The following is a 22727-nucleotide window of genomic DNA, read 5'->3' as shown; positions in this document are numbered from 1 at the left end:
AGTGTGCTGCCCTCTTCAAGGTGTTCTAGTTGGCTACGCCTTTTATACTGTCTTCAGGCCTTACACTTGTTTATCTCAATACCAGTTTGGCAGTTAGAAGGTGCCTGTGACCTAGCCAACCTGGCCGCTAGGGGATGGTGTGAGACGGATAATGCCGGCGGTGTAGAGAGAGAAAGAGAGCGAGAAAGTGGCTAGCATAAGACTAGCTGTGCTCTGATTAGCACTTACACCCTGCGCTGTGCACTGTGCACCACTGTGCGTCCAGGTTCAAGTTCAGCCATGCATCAGGCCTGACAATCTCCCAGAGACTTAGGCTGCGTCCCAAATCACACCCTATTCCCATTTGGGACGTAGAACTATATCCCGCCAACCCCCAGATGCCAGCGGCAACTCGCTTGTAAGGTCGTCGCCACCACTGTCACCCGACAACCTCACCCCTTAGTTCAGTTCACTCTGGAGGTTTGAAGTAAAAGTCACACAGACATGGCACAAGCATGGGACCCTGACATTGGGGTTTTTCTTTCTGTCTGTCTGTGGCACATTGGTTTCCACTTCCTGTTCTCTCCTTGTGATTGTCCCGATTCCCTTATACTCTCACTTCAATTCATGTCTTCTCTCTGTTTTGACATGAGTACACTTCTCTGCTACACATCTCTCCTCTATTCTTATTGTTTATAGCTGCTATAAAGGAAGTTTTATCAGTCTTAATGAGGTTATTAGCTGGCATTTGACCATACTAGGGCATCATTATCATCATACCTGTATAGTAATGAGGGTGATGTTCAGGACGTTTAAATAGGATTTTATTCTATAATGTTGTTCATAATGGCATGTCCTCCTCTTTAAACTGAGAAGGCAGGATATAAATATTAGGCATATTCCCCTCCAGGTGCCAGTTCTCCAATCAGCCTAGGTTCACGGGGAGCCAATCAGCCGTGGTCCAGGGGGAGCCTGGTCCCTGTGCGCTAGCTACAGTAGCTCCCATCTACCAGCTACATCCATATCCCGCCCCCTTTCTCTTCTCAACACACTAATGGGCCTTCTAGTATCTCTAAAATGAACCGAGTTCCACATGAGAAGTGGTTCTATATCTCCAGAGAACACACATATACACTCACTCCACCACACGGAGATGTATTTGTATTCACCCATAATTCCCTGGGCCTTAATCACTCAGATTTTCCCCCATTATCTGTTAATGGATAGTTCCCATGGAGATGTAGAGCCAAGTAAACCCACCTACTGTTTACAGCCTCAGAGCTGTCTACTGAACTCTGCCACCATACACACAACACCATAGCTTTACTCTATATGCTAGTATGTCCTCTAAAAAAACAAATTATATCCTTCTCTTGCCTTCTCACAATTTCAAAAAGTATTGCAGTCACAAGTAGCATTTCAGAGAGTGTGTAAGTTGAAAGATGTTTGAATGCAGGATATGTAACTGAGTCTTTCAGAAACAGCTGTGGACTACTCTGGGTTTTAATGCCAGGCAATTTCCTCAGATGTTTCTTGGTGTGTTTTATGTGACCTATAGTACACCATATTGCAGTCTGAAGCCTATCATCTTTAGACCTGATTGAGCACAAATAATACCTTGTTGAGAGACTGCAGTCTGAGTGTGACCTCAACCTTGACTTGACCTCGATTGTAGTTTGTTTAGTCTACCGTGTTTCCAATTCCTTTTCTATGACTACTGTTTTCTAATTATTCTCACCTGAGGAAAATGGCCTTCTTTAACGTCTTTGGTTGACATCTTTTGTTTTGTCTCCACAACTTTGTTAGAGGTTGTTGCCTGATTTTGAGAAGTGGGCAGACTTGGTTCCTTTAAGAGGGAGCTTGTGAGTAAGATTCACAGTGCGACAGAGAGAAGTGTAAATCTAACTATCAGATTACTATGAAGTGATCCTGAAGTCCCCTTTCAACTGGACCTGCTCTGAAGCAGAATTGTTTATATAGGGTAGTATGTAAGGGGTAGGGGATGAGGAGGGGACTTGGCTAGGATACATATTTTAATTAAGCCCTGTAGTGCAACATACTTAATTTTGGTCAAATTTGTGAGAATACCCAATACCTGAGAGTATTTGAGAAATATCAGTAGCGTCTTTCAGCAACTGTATTCACTAGTGCGCACTATATCCACTCTAAATCCTCACACATACTTGTACTGCGCACACACACAGATTCACACTCTTACTCACCACCCAAAGGACATCCAGCCAACTTGACACAACAATGGGAAGCATTGGAGTCAACATTGGACCAGCATCCCTGTGGAACGCTTTTGACACCTTGTAGAGCCCAGGCCCCGATTAATTGACTCTCTTCTGAGGGCAATTCAATATTAGGAAGATGTTAATAATGTTTTGTACTCTCAGTGTATACAAAGCTGTACTTGAACATCCAGACGAAACCGAAAGGAAAACAAACCCCAGTGTCCCAAACAACCTTCAACAGAACATTAACTTCAGCCTGGTTGCTGAAGAGGAAACACAAGAATAAATAATAAAGGCTGTCCTTTTTTTAAATAGTTTTTCTACCCCGTCTCCCTCTCTCCTTACACATGGGAAAGATATTAGATGTTTGTGTTTTTCAGGAGCCGTGAAATACATAAACCATGAACCTTGGATGTGCCACCATGCCCTGTGGATATGCAGATGGACTTACTTTGCTGGTGTCAGGGACGCTTAGAGGGAGCAGGAACAGAAAAGCTCTCATCTAAAAGATTTCGCTTATGAGTGCAGGGGGACAGGGTGGTGGCAGTGGAGGCAGAACACTCACGAGAGTGGAGGGAGAAGGGAGGGTGAGGGGGGTGAGAGAGAAATATATATATAGAGAGAGAGAGCTTCTAGTCCCCAGTGGCTCTGTAACTATATCCAGAGTCTGCTCCAGTCGGTGCAGAGCGGGCCAGGGTGGGGGCTCCTGAATGCTCTGTCCTGATTGGACAGCCCTGGGGGAGGCTGGGGGAACGACAGGAAGTGACCTCACCCCGATGAGGGAGCTATAGGGGCGCGCTGGCTGACTTCCTCCCTTGACTCTCACTAAGGAACAGGCTGCCAGTGTGATCCAACCCCTGCTCCCCTGCCGCATACAAACCCGTCCCCCTATACACAGTTACATTACAGGGGCGAGCAGTGCCGAACAGACTCGTGCACTCACACACTGAGTCATCCCACTTGCACTGTATTGTCTTACACACACTCTTCATGCACACACATGCAGTATCAAACAATCACGTATCTTAGATTCACAGACATATGCAAACCTCTCTCCCTCTCACACACAAATACACACACGCATGCACCCAAGGTCAGACGGTTGGGCAGGTGCAGAGTTATCTGCATAATGAAGCAGGTCAGGTCTCTGAAGGAACAGGAGTGTGCTCCAGGGTCAAACAAGGGCTGCACATATGGGCAAAGGCATGGAGTGCTCTGAACACACACACACACACACACATACACAGACTGCCAGGTTGAATGGGGATCAAAGAACTCTGTCGCTCTCTTACACACATGCACAAATTATGCACACACATATGCACGCACACACGTGCACACACACCATGTCTCATCTTTCAAAGGGGAATGCACAATTACAGGCGACACAATCAACTCCTCTGGTTTCTGTGATAAAATTGTTTTTTAAATCTTTCCATCCATACCTAAGCCACTAAGCCAGACACACACAGTAAGACAATAGCTTGTCATGTGAGCTCATTCAGACATGACCATCTTTAAATGTTTGTTTTGAGGTCGTAGTAGAGGATTCTCCTTGACAGGCTTATAAGGAGAAGAGGGCTGGCCATATGGTGAAATAGAGCATAAACATGCTCTGTATGTAATAAATGAATAGACTCACTATGCTGTGTAACACGTTTCCCATTGCCCTCCTAGAACAGCCCAGGTCGCTGGGTTGTATTGTCACTTTATATCGTATTACATGATATACAGTGGATAGTCTCCCTTATACTGTAGGCAGCTAGTCACCAAAACAGGTACAGATACCTCTAATTGTTTTATTACTATACTGTACAGTTACTGTACTATACTGTAGCACATCTTAGCATAGACTACACTTCCCTTGTAAAGAATTAAACCAATAACATTTAACTTGGTATTAAAATGCTTTATTAACATTATTTTGCAAAGCTTGTTGTAATCGGCTGCAGGTTTCAGAAATTACCCGTTTTTTATAACATTGCCAAATGTTGTTAGTGGAGCGATCCAGCCCATGTTGTTTAATGTGTGCTTTGAGCATCGGAACAACAATTGACCATAAAAGTACAAATGGGAAAGTCACTGGCAGTGTGTGGGCGGGGGTTTTAAAACACTGGCATCTAGGTGGATCTAGGACGAATCTGTCCCGTTCATCTCAGGCCATTGTTGTTAAGGTGAGTTGCTTTGCCAGATCTGTGAGTTGCTTTGCCAGATTTCCCCAAGGCCCATCCGGTAAACCCCCACTCTGATCCTCCAGGGCTTTAGATGGCCGCAGCTGGTTAGGTGGATTGTGTGTTTCCGCGTCTGGTACCCTGGGCCCATGTTGTGGGCATTGGGCTGTAGAGACTGAAGGATGGGCCCTGGCCCTGGATAGGCACCCAGGGACCCTTCTTCCATCCCCCTTCACCCCCCTCTCGCTGGCCCCATGCCTGGACCCATGCTTCACGGGACAAGGGGATTTTGACAGAGTACAGGCCAAACTGCATGGATAGCAGAGTGCACTGGGTTTTTATTGGCGTGTAGTTCAGGAGATGGGCAGTTCGGTTCTGCGGAATGCTGAGTCAGCGGATCGTTGTGCAGCAAATGAGCAGTAGGGAAGGATCAGTGTCTGAACCAATGCCATTTATTTCAGCTATCAAGGTCTGAAATATCGGTCCGAGGTAATCTAATGTCAGGGAGAGACGTGTCATACATTCTAATGTGACAGGGGAATGGATGCAGACTCACAGTTGTTTTGGCCATTGCCTTGAGCAATATCTCATTTCATGTATTAATTATAACTCATGTATTAGTAATAACATGAAAACATGGGTATTCATCTTGGTTGAAAACCATGAGATTGAATTCAACAGTGGTGTTAAAAAGAGCGGTTAAAATGCCATGGTGATAATAAAGGGAAGTGTGTAAACGTTGAGATGTTGAAACATCTATAATATTCTCACTTGCTCATATTGTTTATTATTAAATGTTGATTATAAAATGAATATGTTCCCACGCTTGGCTATTCTTACATTTTCCACTTCAATCTGTAAATTAGCCTAGATGTTTTTTATGCATTACATCTTTCCCTTTATCAAGCTACAGTAGCACTGCACCCTACAGCCCATTTGCCCACACCAAGTCGCCCACAGAAATTAATTTGCGTGTTAGCCAATCAAAAAGAGCGATGCTTGCCATGTTCAAAGTGCAAGACCTCGCCTGTGCAATTAGGCCCCACACTGGCCATCCAATTTATGCCTGATGGGTCTAGATCACACATTATATTACTGTTGTATGAGCCACGAAAGTTATAGGCAGGAGCCTTTGACACAAATGTGTTGGAGCTCAATTAAAGGGGGAAGGAGGAGAAAATAAATAATATATACTATCGTTCAAAAGTTTGGGGTCACTTAGAAATGGCCTTGTTTTTGAAAGAAAAGCACATTTTTTTGTCCATTAAAATAACATCAAAATGATCAGAAATACAGTGTAGACATTGTTAATGTTGTAAATTACTATTATAGCTGGAAACGGAAAATTATATCTCCATAGGTGTACAGAGACCCATTATCAGCAACCATCACGCCTGTGTTCCAATGGCACGTTGTGTTAGCTAATCCAAGTTTATCATTTTAAAAGGCTAATTGAACATTAGAAAACCCTTTTGCAGTTATGTTAGCACAGCTGAAAAATGTTGTTCTGATTAAAGAAGAAATGAAACTGGCCTTCTTTAGACTAGTTGAGTATCTGGAGCAGGGGTCCCCAAACTTTTTCCTGTGAGGGCCACATAACTTTTCCCTTCTCTGATGGGGGGCCGGTGTCAGTTTGTAACAGAAAAAGTGTGACGATCGTAGGGGAGCTTAAAACATTTATTGTTTTCCAGAAAGCCACACATAACCAAATAACCCTTTCCAGGTTCTTTACAGAAAAAAAGTCAGGAAACAAATAATAACACTATTAATGAAATAAATAATAACTAAATAACCCTCTCTGAGTTCTTCACAGAAAAAACAGGAAATAAAAAATAACTAAATAACTCTCTCTGGGTTCTTCATAGAAAAAAAAGCCATGGAACATTAACTTTCTGTCGTGCCATGCACAATCTTAACAGATAAAAGTTCAGCTCAGTTGTCAGAGCAGAATCTCTCTGACACATATGAGCAGTCTCTTAAAGTTCTTGTGTTCCTTCCTTATAATCCTTTTGTAGGTTCCAGTAGGCTTGTAGACAACGCTGTTTGCAGCTCTCTCTCATCAACTTCCCTGTGAAAACCACAAAAGAAGCAGGTTGAGAAACTGAACTAAGTGATACAGCACCTACACAGCACAATACATTTCACTACCAGTATGGTTGTAAAGATGGATTTTATCCCAGTAGATTTTATTATGATTATATTTGTTTATGCTCAGAATGACTCATTCAAGTCAGAAAAGTGAGCTTACCTATGTATGTTCATCAGTGTGAACTGTGGGCCTGCATCTGGCTGGTGAGAAGTTGAATATCAGGTTCCATTCTAGTTACAGCCAGTCTCAAGCACTGATGCAAATGTTCATCTGTCAATCTTGATCTCATCGGGGTTTTCAGCAGTTTCATGCGAGAAAAGGTTTTCTCGCAGATATACGTGCTGCCAAAAACTGTGGACATTTTCATTGCGTGTTTTTTGATGTTTGGATATGTGTCGTTTGGGAGGGCGGCATAGAAGTCAATGAGACTGTTGGGCTTGAATGAGTCTTTCAGAACATCACAGTTCTGTAACTCAGCCAACTCAAACTGATATGAAGGCTGGGCTTCATCAATGTCGGCAACAAAGGGGTTCTGAAAAAGACGGATTTCTTTTGCATGAACATGTAGTTCACTGAATCGCACACCGAACTCCGCCTTCAGCATTTCCAGTGCTTCCAAGCACTTTTCAGCTGGGAACGGGACCGCTGGATTTTCTGTCGACAGGTTTTGGGTAGCAGGAAGATGGACGAAGTTGCGCTTTTTCACTTGTTCCAAAAGCAGCGCTAATTTCACCTCAAATGCTTTTATGTGTGAATACATGTCGCAAATGAGTTTCCCCTCGCCTTGTAGCTGCAAGTTAAGGCTGTTAAGTATTTCTGTCACGTCTGTTAAAAATGCGAGGTGCCATTTCCATTCTGGGTCGATCAGCTCTGGGACCGTTTTGTCTTTTAAATGAAGAAATGCGTTAATTTCGGGTAGCAGCTCGTAAAAACGCCTCAAAACTCTGCCCCGGCTCAGCCATCGGACCTCTGTGTAGTACAGCACATCTCCGTGCGTAGACTCCAGTTCAGACAGGAATTCTTGGAACTGCCTGTGTTTAAGTCCCCTTGCTCTGATGAAGTTTATGCACGACACCACAACCTTCATTACAGAATCCCACTTCAACACTTTGCAGCACAGTGCTTGCTGGTGAATTAGGCAGTGGACTCGTAGCGGGCGGTGAGACCCCTTTTTTCCAACTCCCGGTTCATGCGTCCTATTAGACCGCGAGTTTCGCCCACCATGCTAGGAGCCCCGTCAGTCGTGATGCTAGCTAGCTTTGACCAGTCCAGGTCCAACTTCTCCATGGTTTGGCACACTTTGTCAAAAATATCCTCTCCCGTTGTAGTCCCTTTGAGACTTTGGAGGGCTGCCAGCTCCTCGCATATCTCAAAGTTTGCGCTAACTCCACGAATAAAAATGAGCAGTTGCGCTGTGTCTTGCACGTCTGTGCTCTCATCCAGTGCTAATGAAAAAAAGTCAAATTCTTTCGTCTTCTGCTGCAGCTGGGCATATACATTACTCCCGATTTCTTCAACGCGTCTGGTGATTGTACTCACCGACAGACTTACGGCATTAAATGCATCTTTCTTCTCGGGACACACCTCCTCCGCGACAGCATCCATACATTTCTTAACAAACTCTCCGTCAGTGAAAGGCTTACCGCTTCTTGCTATCAGTTTAGCAACCCGAAAGCTGGCCCGAACGGATGCCTGGTTCAGCTGAGCTTGGCGTACAAATGTATTCTGCTGAGATAGTAGTCCACTTTTTAGCTTTGAGAGTTTGGCTGCTCGTATTTGGCCTTGCAAGCTATCGTACTTGTCTTTGTGACGGGATTCATAGTGTCGGCGAAGATTGTATTCTTTGAATACCGCCACCGTCTCTTGACAGATGAGACAAACAGCCTTTTCTTTGCATTGAACAAAAAAAAAATTGTTTGTCCACTGCAGGTTAAATACCCTGCATTCTGAATAAATTTTTCTCTTACCTAACCTTTTCGCCATTATTCCGTTCTCTCTTTGACAGGGCCGGGCCTAGGATTTGTTTTCTGGAGGCCAAATAAGAAAAAGATTCGATAGCGTCTCTGGTATTGTTCAGAGGGCCGGGCCAAATGTGCTGACGGGCCGTATCCGGCCCGCGGGCCGTAGTTTGGTGACCACTGATCTGGAGCATAAGAATTTGTAGGTTCGATTACAGGCTCAGAATGGCCAGAAACAAACTCGTCAATCTAGTCTTGTTCTGATAAATGAAGGCTATTCCATAACTTGGATTAGCTAACACAACGTGCCATTGGAACACAGGAGTGATGGTTGCTGATATTGGGCCCCTTTACGCCTGTGTAGATATTCCATTAAAGAATCAGCCGTTGTCGCGGTCGTCATATGGAGGAGACCAAGGCGCAGCGTGATAAGAATACATTCTTCTTTTAATTAAACGAACACTTAACAAACTAACAAAATAACAAAACGAACGTGAAGCTACAATAACAAGTGCTGACAGTCAACTACACAGACAATAACCCACAGAATACCCACAAAATACCCAAGGAATATGGCACCTAAACGATAAACAGCTGCCTCTAATTGGGAACCAATCCAGGCAACCATAGACATAAACACCTAGAATATAACAACCCTGTCGTGACGTTGTATTAGTTAAAATGACGACTGTTGTTCATCGAATGATTAAAAGTTTCTAAGTGCGTGATTATCTGAATCAAGCAATTATTAACTCATTAACCTGGGGCACCATGGGAAAACTCGTTTTTATTGAGTTTCTATTTCCCAAATTAACTCAAAGAATATCAGAATATTGATTTTACAACAGCCACTAATTAACCAGTTACGTCTACCAATCTCATTCTGAACGTCGTATAGCCCGTGAATCTGCGCGGACCCGGGTCTCACCAATGAGTTCGTACCACACCAATCTTAGTTGAAAAGCTAAAATGATGATAAAAGACACATATAGACAAAACACATTATAGGCTATTGATTAGAACTTAGTATAATGGGCCAACACACTATGGCGCGTGTTACCCAAAATGGGGATTTAAAAGAGAGAGAGAAAAAGAAGGTACACGGACGCTCTGGACTGCCTAGGCGCACTATAGGCCTGGTGCATGGTGCCGGTACTGGTGGTACCGGGCTTGGGACACGCACCTCAGGGCGAGTGCGAGGAGCAGGAACAGGGCATACTGAACTGCCGAGGTGCACTATAGGTCTGGTGCGTGGTGCCGGCACTGGTGGTACCGGGCTGGGGACACGCATCTCTGGGCGAGTGTGAGGAACAGGAACAGGGCGTAATGGACCCTGAAGGCACATTGTAGGCCTGGTGCATGGTGCCGGAACTGGTGGTACCGGCCTGGGGACACGCACCTCAGGGCGAGTGCGGGGAGGAGGAACAGGGCGTACTGGACCCTGGAGGCGCACAGGAAGCCTGGTGCGTGGTGTTGGCACTGGTGGTACTGGGCTGGTGACACGCACCTCAGGGCGAGTGCGGGGTGGAGGCACAGGATACACTGGACCGTGGAGACGCATTGGAGATCCAGAACATAGAGCTGGCTCAATACGTCCTGGCTGGATGCCCATTCTAGCCCTGCAAATGCGAGGAGCTGGAATAGAGCGCACCGGGCTAGAATAGCTTACTGGAGACACCGTGCGCTCTATCGCATAACACGGTGCCTGACCAGTAACACGCTCCCCACAGTAAGCATGAGGAGTTGGCTCAGGTCTCCTACCTGACTCAGCCAATCTCCTCGTGAGCCTCCCCCAAAACATCTTGGGGCTGCCTCTCGGGCTTCCGTGCTAGCCGTGTACGTTCATATCGTCGCCGTTCCTCTATTCTCCGGTATTTTTCCTCGTAGTTTCGCCGTTCCGCTTTCGCTGCCTCTAACTCCTCCTTAGGACGGTGATATTCCCCCGGCTGTGTCCAGGGTCCTGCTTCATCTAATATCTCCTCCCAGGTCCATTTCCCCATTAAGCGCTGTTCCTCCTTTTCACGCTGCTTGATCCTTGTTTGGTGGGTTATTCTGTCACGTTCGCCATAATGGAGGAGACCAAGGTGCAGCGTGATAAGAATACATTCTTCTTTTAAATAAATGAAGAACACTTAGCAAACTAACAAAATAACAAAACGACCGTGAAGCTACAATATCAAGTGCTGACAGGCAACTACACATAGACAATAACCCACAAAATACCCAAGGAATATGGCTACCTAAATATGGTCCCCAATCAGAGACAACGATAAACAGCTTGGCCTCTGATTGGGAACCAATCAAGGCAACCATAAACATATAAACACCCAAACTATAACAACCCCTAGACATACAAAACCCCTAGAATACAAAAACTACACAAACCACTCTCGTCACACCCTGACCTAACCAAAATAATAAAGAAAACTAAGATAACTAAGGTCAGGGCGTGACAGCTGTTTCCAGCTACAATAGTCATTTACAACATTAACAATGTCTACACTGTATTTCTGATCAATTTGATGTTATTTTAATGGACAACAAATGTGTTTTTCTTTCAAAAACAAGGGCATTTCTAAGTGACCCCAAACTTTTGAACGATAGTGTATATTCTGGATCCCTCTCTGCTATTTCTACTCAGATTATTCACCCGTCTAACTATGCTGTTTTGTGTGTTGTGTGGTCTCTTTCTCCTTAGAAGAGGGCCTGAACCATGAGTGTAAGCTCTGCAGTCAGTCGTTCGACTCGCCAGCCAAACTCCAATGCCACCTGATCGAGCACAGCTTCGAGGGCATGGGCGGCACCTTCAAGTGTCCTGTCTGCTTCACAGGTGAGTGCCTGCGTGCATGTGTGTGCTTGCACGTGTGTCCTCAGAGAGCCCCACCCACACAATTTCATTACAATGCAAAGCAATTTTCAGAAACCTCATTGTTTGTCTAAAATGGCAAATGGTTTTCTAAATGAGTATGAAAAGGTCAGAAAGGCAGGTCAGCCAAAGCTGAAAGCAGTTTGTTGCGTGCATCTTAATATTTACTCAAATTGCCTCTAAATCAAGACCTGTCATGAGCAGAGGGATAGAGGGTAGAGGAGGGGAGAGAGAGAATGGGGGAGAGGGCGAGAGAGAGGAAAAGAAGAAATAATAAGGAGGAAAAGAGTGTGCTAGAGTGGAATAAAGAGGAAGGGGGTTGAAGGGAGTGAAGGAGGGAGAGTGAAGTGCTAATTGTGGATGTCGGTGGTGCTGATAGCTGTAATGATCTCATCTGTCTGTGTGCGTGGAGGTGGAAGGACCATACAGGACTCCCCCGGAGAGGATAACGCCCTCCTTCAGTGTCAACAGGGTTAACTATCTCTATAATGAAATCTGCAAAGTCGTTAACTTCTCCTCATTCTTTCTTTTCCCCCTCTCTCAGCTCTTTAGCTATACTCGTTATTTTTCACTTTTTTCCAATCCTCAGCTGTTTACTCACTTCACTCGTTTTTATCTGTGTTTTTTCATCAGTTAATATTTAGAATTGATCAGGTCTCATCATTTTACTTGTCTCATATTTTCACTCCTCCGCTCTTCTCCTCTTCATAAGCTTGTCCCATTGTCCAGCAGATGCTCACTCATTTGGCTTGTTTCTCTCGCTTTTTCTCAGTATTCACCCCTCCTCTCATACCCATCTCCTCTCATTGCTGTTTGGCCTTATCTCTCTTAGCAGCAGCTTATTGATATTTCCCGTCCTCCCCTTCTCCCCCCCCTCCCCCTGCCAGGGTCAGGCCGTTTAATATACAGAGCATGCTTTCTTCATCTGAGCCTTCATTTTCTACAGGCTGCTTTGACAGACAGGTCCCCCTTCTCCCTCTGCATCCATATCGATCACGGCGGCAGGCGCAGGAGAGAGAGGGATGCGGAGAGGGAGAGAGAGAGAGAGACAGAGAGGAGAGAGAGAGAGGATGAGAATGTGAGCGAGAGAGAGAGAGCCCTCAGGACAGTGGTGGTAGAGCAGACACACAGAGGCGGGGGACGAGGGGATGGATGGAAGTGGTGGACCATGGGGAGTATGGATGGAGAGACTGAAAGGCCTGCTACTGTTGAGAAAGGAGGGAGGGGACAGGCTGAGACTCAGATCACATTAGCCTCCTCAGGCATTTTCTGGATAGGGAGAAATGGGTTGGGGGCAGTTGTCTGTGAGACCCAGTCTGTCCTTGAAAACATTTATACCCATTAAGATGGACTCAGTGATACAAGTCTGTATCCAAATTATCCAGTTTACCCGGAGAGGCATGTCTGTCGGAGGGGCAAAATTACTTGCAGTTATTCTTTGAGTTATTCACCACCTGGATTCGGTCTTATGTAGTAACATTTGAATATTTTTTTTACATTGGATAAAAGTAGAGACTCAGAGCTACAAAATGGTATATCATACACGTTTCATATACAATTGTTGAGGAACAATGGGAAAGTAATTCTGCTTTGAAAGTTGATACAGAAAAGGGCCTTTGAATGTTGTGGTACCTACTGGAGAGCTCTCCTTTGTCTACACACATTCAGCATTGTTCACACCCTCTTAAGCCAGCCCCACACATCTCTTTAAGGATTCACATGAAGTCATGTGCTAAACTGTGAGTGGAGTAATAAAGTTAAGACTGATACTGGTAGTAGCCTACAATAAGGGAAATTCCAGGTAAACAGAAAGTGTCCAGATATTGCTAAATATTAAATTACAGTTATTTATTTATTATTTTCACCTTTATTTAACCAGGTAGGCAAGTTGAGAACAAGTTCTCATTTACAATTGCGACCTGGCTAAGATAAAGCAAAGCAGTTCGACACATAACAACACAGAGTTACACATGGAGTAAAACAAACATACAGTCAATAATACAATAGAAAAATAAGTCTATATACAATGTGAGCAAATGAGGGAAGTAAAGGCAAAAAAAGGCCATGGTGGCGAAGTAAATACAATATAGCAAGTAAAACACTAGAATGGTAGATTTGCAGTGGAAGAATGTGCAAAGTAGAAATATAAATAATGGGGTGCAATGGAGCAAAATAAATGAATAAATACAGTAGGGGAAGAGGTAGTTGTTTGGGCTAAATTATAGATGGGCTATGTACAGGTGCAGTAATCTGTGAGCTGCTCTGACAGCTGGTGCTTAGCTAGTGAGGGAGATAAGTGTTTCCAGTTTCAGAGATGTGTGTAGTTCGTTCCAGTCATTGGCAGCAGAGAACTGGAAGGAGAGGAGGAATTGGTTTTGGGGGTGACCAGAGAGATATACCTGCTGGAGCGCGTGCTACGGGTGGGTGCTTTGGTGACAAAACAGATGGCACTGTGATAGACTGCATCCAATTTATTGAGTAGGGTATTGGAGGCTATTTTGTAGATGACATCGCCGCAGTCGAGGATCGGTAGGATGGTCAGTTTTACGAGGGTATGTTTGGCAACATGAGTGAAGGATGCTTTGTTGCGAAATAGGAAGCCAATTCTAGATTTAACTTTGGATTGGAGATGTTTGATGTGAGTCTGGAAGGAGAGTTTACAGTCTAACCAGACACCTAAGTATTTGTAGTTGTCCACATATTCTAAGTCAAAACCGTCCAGAGTAGTGATGCTGGACGGGCGGGCAGGTGCAGGCAGTGATCGGTTGAAAAGCATGCATTTAGTTTTACTTGTATTTAAGAGCAGTTGGAGGCCACGGAAGGAGAGTTGTATGGCATTGAAGCTTGTCTGGAGGATTGATAACACAGTGTCCAAAGAAAGGCCAGAAGTATACAGAATGGTGTTGTCTGCGTAGAGGTGGATCAGAGACCAGCAGCAAGAGCGACATCATTGATGTATACAGAGAAGAGAGTTGGCCCAAGAGTTGAACCCTGTGGCACCCCCATAGAGACTGCCAAAGTCCCGGACAACAGGCCCTCCGATTTGACACACTGAACTCTATCAGAGATGTAGTTGGTGAACCAGGCGAGGCAATCATTTGAGAAACCAAGGCTATTGAGTCTGCCGATAAGGATGTGGTGATTGACAGAGTCGAAAGCCTTGGCCACTACAGTTATCACAATTCAGGTCCACACATGTTTCCCCAACTCCGTAGTTGGTGAAGAAATGGAGCATGTAGTTGATGACTGTGCTGCTGCCTTTTGCTTGCTTGGACCAGCTCTCATTTTGATGGGAGGTATTGGACCATTCTCATTGTATGACTGGTGGTGGTGAGTCAGGCGTGTTCTACTGATGCTTAAATACAAATTCCAGATACAAATATTTTAGCATTTATATACAATAGATGCGAAATGGCATTCTGAGAAAACATCACTAACATTACTGTCACGAACCGGCTCAAAGCCCGTAACAAAGGGAGACACCGTGGAGATAAGGAGTAGCAAAATATTTATTTATTAACTAAAGCAACTAAGTATAATATACAATGGTGTGTGTAATCAGTAATCAGTAGTGTAAGTGAGTGTTTTGCATGCATGAATGTGATAATGCAGGGTGTTGAAAGGTGCCAAAGCAAACAAACAAAAGGCCACCAAGAACCACAACACAATCTACAAAGGTGTCTGCATGGAGAGAGTCTCCTCCATGAATGTGGAAGAGGTCTAATTATCCTGGGAGACACCTGGCCCAGGTGTTTCCCATGTAGCTGATGACCCTCCCAACTCCGCCCACCGGCATCCTAATAAGGAAACAAGAACAAAGACAGAATACGGCAGACAGAGTGGGAGGGTCGTCACATTCCCCCCCATAAAACCAGGGACCAACAAGGACCCCGGAACAACATACCAGGCCTCCCGCGTCCCAAATTGACACAGGCCTCTGCGTCCCAAATTGACACAGGCCTCTGCGTCCCAAATTGACACAGGCCTCTGCGTCCCAAATTGACGAGGGGTTATGTGTTCACACCTCCACCTGCACCAACCAACCTCCTCCTCCCCAGACCTCAGCAACCTTTGTGCATAGGAAGCAATATTTTAAGAGGAAAGAAGAACACAAGACCAGGAGGGAACAGACAGGAAAGATAGAACATGACAACCCGAAACAATGGTCAGTCACGTAAACATTCAGGAACATGGCACAAAAGACCAACAGCTACAAACTCCAACGAAAAGAACATCAGGGTCCTTCTTAATTTTTACAACTCCCAACGATTCATAGTCACTTCCAACGATTCATAGTCACTTCCAACGATTCATAGATTTCACGTGCCCTACTCGTCAGTGGCACCTGCCAATAGCCTTTTAACAGGTCAAATTTGCTCACAAACTTAGCTGCACCGACTTGATCAACACAGTCCTCCATCCGAGGAAGAGGAAATTAATCTGGCTTTGTGACACTGTTTACCTTACGGTAGTCCGTACAAAAACGGTTTGTTCCATCCGGTTTACTGACCAAGATACAGGGAGAAACCCAACTGGAGAAAGAAGGCTCTGCTATCTTACTCTCCAGCATGTACTTGACCTCAGCATCCAGACAACGTAGTTTCTCTGAAGAAACTCTATAGAACCGCTGACGAATGGGGTCAGCACCTCCAATGTCAATATCATGTTCTATTAAGTGTGTACGTGTAGGTGTATCAGAAAACAAACCTGGAAATCTCTGAATCAGACCAACCATCTCTTTCCGCCCATCAACAGGTAGGTGAGTGAGAAGACTGTCTAAAATATCCAGTGTTTCTGATTTTTTCAATCTACCCTGCAATATACAATCGTCAGGACCAGGAACATCTTCCTCCTCATGCACAGATCTAGCACGACAAGAACCCAAGGAAACAACGGTATCAGCCAAAAGAACAGGTTTACCGTCCTCTGTAGAATCCCACTGTTCAGTCTCAGAGGAAGGTGCATAATAGGGTTTTAACAGATTTACAAGGCACAGCTGGTGTGCTTTCCTCCGTTCTGGAGTGGCAACTAGATAATTTTGCTCAGTGTACTGGCGCATCACTGTATATGGACCTTGAAACTTGGCTTGAAAAGGAGAACCAACAATTGCCAGCAGAGCAAGAACCTGGTCACCTGGACTAAAGTGACGAGGCTCAGTTCGGCGATCAAATATGCCCTTCATCCTCTCCTGTGAAGATGATAACTTCTCTTTAGCCATTTCAGCGGCGTACAGCCGTCGCGGAAATCACACACATACGATAACAGGGACTGAGGAGGCTCGGGAGACTTCCAGTCATCCTGGAGAACAGATAAAAGTCCACGCACCCTATGTCCAAACACAAGGTCATTTGGACTGAAACCTGTGCTCTCCTGTGAAACTTCCCTAGCGGCTAACAGTAAACAAGGCAACCCCTCCTCCCAATCCTTATCCATCTCAGTACAATAAGCTCTCAACAAAGACTGAAGTGTTTGATGGAAACGTTCCAGTGCTCCTTGACTTTGCGCGTGATAGGCGCTAGACAAATTGTGTTTAATATGGAGCTGTTGAAGAACCTGACCAAACAGATTAGAGGTAAAATTAGATCCTTGATCACTCTGAATGACCTTAGGGATTCCAAACAATGAGAGAAACTGAGTCAAAGCTTTTAACACCGATTTAGTCGTGATAGATCGGAGAGGATAGGCAGCAGGAAACCTAGTGGTCTGACACATCACAGTGAACTGCTACCCTTTTTAGAACGAGGCAGAGGACCCACACAGTCAATAATCAGATACTCAAAAGGTTGGCTGAGTACAGGAATAGGAAACAATGGTACTGGTTTAATAGCTTGATTAGGCTTACCAGTTAATTGACAGGTGTGACAAGTTTTGATAAAATCAGAAACATCCCTCTTTAATCTAGGCCAAAAGAAATGTCTTAATATGCGATTGTAGGTTTTCCTCACCCCCATATGTCCAGCAACGTCGCTGTGAGAAGTTTCCAACACCAACTCACGAAGCTTAACTGGTACAACAACCTGACTAATTGCCTCCCCCAGAAAAACACTATCATGAGACACTCACTTTCTCATCAGGACATCCTCTTGGAGAAAATAGCCATGGGCGACATCTCCCAACTGTTTTATAGGCACAATTTGATCACGCAACTCTTCCAACGTGGGGTCATCCCGTTGCGCCTTGATTAGATCTGAGCGGGTTACAGATAACGGGATAACAGGGAAAACAGTGACATACTTTGTATTATTATCATTAGTCGGCGCAGTGACCAGTTCGCCACGGCTCATAGAACGTGTCACTGCACACGCAGAGAACACCTCTGGGAAACTCTGTACACTCTCATCAGGAATCCCAACAAATGACGGCTTAGTGGAAACCACTAGAGATGGAAACACGACAGGCCATACACGCTCACCAGCCAAGTTATTCCCAAGGATAACATCGATACCCTCAATAGGCAACGTAGGACGCACACCCACAACAACTTCACCCTGCACCAGCACACAATCCAACATCAGTTTATGCAATGGAACTGACAGAGTGTTCAAACCTATTCCCCTAATTAGAACACTATTCCCCGAATCAGTCTCAGCAGAAAAGGGTAACACAGACTCCAACACAAATGATTCAGAGGCACCTGTGTCTCTCAGGATCTTCACTGGCACTAGGTCTTTACTTCCTAACATAGACACAAAACCTTCCGTAATGAAAGGTAAATAGTCTGGATCAATATGGACTTTCACATTCTCCTGGGCCTGAGGAAATGAGTCATGAATGAACTGATGTGGAACAGGTGCAGCTAACGCAGTAGGCTTAGATTTAGCGTAAGCACCCTTTGACCTGAGAAGTGGACATTCGTTTTTCCAATGACCTGAACCTTGACAGTAGTGACACTCCTGCCCAAAGTCAGCTTTACCATGGGAGTCAGGTTCAACCCTAGTTGAATAGAACTCTGCCCGAGAACCAAAGTATCTCGGTGAGCGAAGCCCAAATCTATCCGAACGCCCCCACTTTTTCCGAATACGGGGCTCTGCAAAGACACTTTTGTGAGTCAACACATACTCGTCCGCCAAAACCGCAGCTTCAGCAACATTCTTTACTTTCTGTTCATTAATATACATGGCAATACGATCAGGAATTGTGTCCTTAAATTGCTCTAACATAATCAGATCACACAGCCCTTGGAAAGTCACAACTGCAGAGGCGGAACACCAGCGATTAAACTGTAAAGATAACTGTCGCGCAAACTCAACATGAGTCTGGTTATCATCCCTTTTTAAAGTTCTAAATCGTTGGCGGTAAGCCTCAGGGACCAATTCATAAATCTGTAACACAGCTGTTTTAACTTTATCATAACTGGCACTGTCGTGTACACTAAGAGCTGAATATGCTTCCTGCGCTTTACCAGTCAGCACACACTGCAACATTAAAGTGCGGTCAGAATCAGGCCAACTCCTAGCGTCAGCAACCCACTCAAACAACGAAAAGAATGTCTCGGGGTCCCTTTCATTAAACCGAGGCAATAACCGTAAGTTCCCAACAATATCAAATGTCTCTGGGGCACGACCAAAAGCGGAACTACCCCTAGGTAAATCTGGGTCACCTTCCCAAAACAAACTCTCCCCTGAGATCTTTCCTTCCCTAACCAACTCTATACGTTCTTGTTGCAACTTGATTTTAGCACGCTCCATATCTTGTTTAAATGCCAATTCCTTTTCATATTTTACACGATCATGCTCTAGCTTCTCACGATCATGCTCTAGCTTCTCACGATCATGCTGCCGATCATGCTCTAGCTTCTCACGATCATGCTGCCGATCATGCTCTCTCTTCTCACGATCATGCTCCAGCTGTAACAAAAGCAGTTCTTTCTGCTGTTCAAAAAGAAGGCTACTAGGACTAACCGATGGAATGGCCATTGTAACGTTATGGGGAGACGACAAATCCTCAGCAGAGGCTGGCCCGGTGGTAACTTCAAGAATACCACTCTCCATCAGATTGGCCTTCAATATCAACCTAATAGAATTCTTTAGACGTTTATCACTAATCTCAACCTTGTAGTGTTCCGCGACCTTTAACAGCTGTTCTTTCGTACCTAAATCTAACAATTCCTCTGATGGAGAGCGAATGAACTTATCTACATAAGACGCCATAATCACACAAAAAAAAAAATCTCGCTCTTCCCTTCTGCTGAGCACACCAGACCACAACCCGAGAATTGACAATCACCCTGAGCACCACAGAAGAGAGATGAGATACGGAGCTTCCCCAAAACCTACAATAACTCAACCCTAGTCTTCGTGCAGATTTGCGGTGGGAATTTACGCACTGTATCCCGCTGGCAAGGAAATAGAACTCCCCAGCATGCTGGCAAATTCCACCAAGCCACGGATGTGCCCCCGAGACAACTGCTCAGTCCACAGACACCACACAAAAATAACAAACATTAACCATGCCCAACATATTCCAAAAAATGAAACACGTCGCTAAACCTATCAGGGGAAAAAGGCTATAGCTCCGGGTAGCAAGTTCCACTACCCTACCCAAATCTCCCACCGAGGTACACAGCAGATTACTCACCTCAGACTGACGTCCCAACAGAAAGTAGAACAAGAGTTCAGGCTAGGCAGGGCCTGGAAACTAACTATTATACTCTCTCCAACACAGCACACAAACCAAACAACAACGGCAACCAATACTGGGCCTATCAAACTCAAACCAAACACGTACCTCCACGGTCTCCCAAACCAATAGTTCAAAGATCCCGGATGAGCCCCCACTTGTCACGAACCGGCTCAAAGCCCGTAACAAAGGGAGACACCGTGGAGATAAGGAGTAGCAAAATATTTATTTATTAACTAAAGCAACTAAGTATAATATACAATGGTGTGTGTAATCAGTAATCAGTAGTGTAAGTGAGTGTTTTGCATGCATGAATGTGATAATGCAGGGTGTTGAAAGGTGCCAAAGCAAACAAACAAAAGGCCACCAAGAACCACAACACAATCTACAAAGGTGTCTGCATGGAGAGAGTCTCCTCCATGAATGTGGAAGAGGTCTAATTATCCTGGGAGACACCTGGCCCAGGTGTTTCCCATGTAGCTGACGACCCTCCCAACTCCACCCACCGGCATCCTAATAAGGAAACAAGAACAAAGACAGAATACGGCAGACAGAGTGGGAGGGTCGTCACATTACACACAATTCAATCATACACGATACTAGCAATGCAAACCGATTGTCATAGCTAAAGTTAACCAAATAAATTAGGTTCAACATTAATGTTAGCTAGCAAGCTAGCCATCTAACCAGAGCTAACTTTACCTAGCTAATAGCAAGTTTTAACTTTGGGTCTTTTGTTTAGACATGTCACGTTAACGTTAGCTAGCTAAAAAATAAACTATAATCCCAATCCATAGAGTAACGTTACTAGAAATACAAACCGATTGTCATAGCTAAAGTTAAACAAATAAATTAGGTTCAACATTAACGTTAGCTAGCAAGCTAGCCAGCTAGCCCCGTTAACGTTAGCTAGTAAGCAGCCTTCGAACTTCAGCTGGCTAGCTAACAGCAAGCCTTAACTTGCAACGAAAACAACTTTCTGACAAAATTAGAAACGTATAATATCTGAAACTGTAGCTATACATGGATGAAAGCTTCACGGCAGACTGCAACCCCTTTCATTAAATAACACGTCCTGTGTCATTTCCCTTTAGTTTGCACAGCTTGTTTAGCCCGTTGTGTTCCACTGATTTCAAAACTAGGTCAACTTCTTCCATGACAACAATACTGTTGATCACCGTTTCTTCCCCATTACTGGCATCAGAAGACTCTACAATATCTTCTTCAATTTAAATGTTTTTACCTAAATCAGGGATTTCCTCATTGTCTGATTAATTTTCAGAGTCAGAGAGAGTCAGCATGGCACGATCGTCCTCCAGAAGGTAGTTGTCGTGACGTTGTTTTAGTTAATCTGACGACTGTTGCTCATCGAATGATTAAAAGTTTATAATTGCGCGATTAACTGAATCAAGCAATTATTAACTCATTAACCTGCGGCACCATGGGAAAATACGTTTTTATTGAGTTTCTATTTCCCAAATTAACTCAAAGACTATCCGAATATCGATTTTACAACAGACGCTAATTAATCAGTTACCTCTACAATCTCGTTCTGAACGTCGTATAATCCGGGAATCTGCACGGACCCGGGTCTCACCAATGAGTTCGTACCACACCAATCTTAGTTGAGTATTTATTTGCTAGAAAGCTAAATTGATGATAAAACACATTCTAGGCTATTAATTAGAACTTAGTATAACGGGCCAACACACTATGGCGTGTGTTACCCAAAAAGGGAATTTAAAAGAGAGAGAAAAGAGAAAGAACACGAGAGAAATATACATTTGGGTGAATTTGTCAGCTATGCTTATTCTAACCCTAGCCTTGCCCCAAACTGCCGCTCTTATGGGTCAGAATATAAGGATGTAATTACGTGGGGAAGGTCTCTGTGGATTCTCCATGTAGACCGTCCAGGCTGCTCAATGACGCACTTCTCCGGCGCACCTCTCTGGTCGTCCTCACGATGTCAGTGTCTATTTGGCTTAGGAATCTGTTCCCTCGCCCTTGTTCTGGAAGGGCTCTTCTGAGGACAAACAGCTCTGTAGCTCAGAGCTGACAGCGTAGGAATGAAACAGTGTAGATACCACGATTCGATGGGAGATGGAGGCTAGGTGGTTCGACTTGAATTCACCCACTTAGACACAGCTACTCATCCGTAGCTTGGGTAGAAAAATATTTATTTGTCTTCAAATGTGTTGCGTTTTGGGTTAGTTAACTTTTTAGACCTCGGCTGCAGCTTGGGTCACGTAGTCTAATCTGTAAATTCTTTACTCACAGGTTTTATACCCTCGTGTCAGAAGTGGGCGTAACCGCCTTTAGGGCCCTTCTCTGGGTGTACCAAGTTATGGGCAAGGTCTAGATTGGATTCAAATCCAAGTTTAGACAACTAACTTCACATTTCATCTTTACCAAAACATTCTCTTTGATTTGGACATTTTCCATACAACGTACAATGTATAAACATCAAACATATTCTAGGTAAACTGTTGACCTTACAATGTTTTCGTAATAACGTCATCTATTAACCTTTAAAAACAAAACAAAAATTACATACATTTTCATATTCCATCTATTGTCATGACCACCATTGTGGCTGACGGAAACCATTGTTCCAAAGTCCCTTTATTTCATGTTTAATGTTCTGAGGCTGGTTCTCCATATTAACAGGACAAAAGGAATGTGTCTGTGGCCTAAGATTTACCAGGGGCGTGAGGGGTCATAAAACCCCCACATCTTCAGACCACTAGATCTCTCCTCCTCTGTTTGGGTTGAGAGATAATCTGTAGGGTTGTGGTCTCCTGTAACCTG

At 44.4% G+C, this 22727-nt stretch overlaps 2 protein-coding genes across 4 annotated transcripts in view; one reads left to right on the top strand and one right to left on the bottom strand.

Annotated features, from left to right (window-relative positions):
- Positions 1–22727, top strand: part of LOC115114504 (zinc finger protein 521-like) — a 173434-nt gene that overhangs the window by 112510 nt on the left and 38197 nt on the right. For all 3 annotated transcript variants that reach the window (XM_029642785.2, XM_029642786.2, XM_029642787.2), the window contains exon 6: positions 11133–11264. In XM_029642785.2, the coding sequence (XP_029498645.1) occupies positions 11133–11264 (132 nt within the window). The remainder of the gene's footprint in view (positions 1–11132; positions 11265–22727) is intronic.
- LOC135565691 (general transcription factor II-I repeat domain-containing protein 2B-like) lies at positions 6050–7616 on the bottom strand. The gene is made up of 2 exons (XM_065013458.1): positions 6636–7616; positions 6050–6455 (listed from the first exon to the last, which is right to left on the bottom strand). Exon 1 carries the CDS (start codon positions 7561–7563, stop codon positions 6649–6651), a length of 915 nt encoding a protein of 304 aa, XP_064869530.1. The 5' UTR covers positions 7564–7616; the 3' UTR covers positions 6050–6455; positions 6636–6648.

The sequence above is a fragment of the Oncorhynchus nerka genome, linkage group LG9b, assembly GCF_034236695.1.
Source record: "Oncorhynchus nerka isolate Pitt River linkage group LG9b, Oner_Uvic_2.0, whole genome shotgun sequence".
NCBI lineage: Eukaryota > Metazoa > Chordata > Actinopteri > Salmoniformes > Salmonidae > Oncorhynchus > Oncorhynchus nerka.
This window is presented reverse-complemented; position numbering and strand designations above follow the sequence as displayed.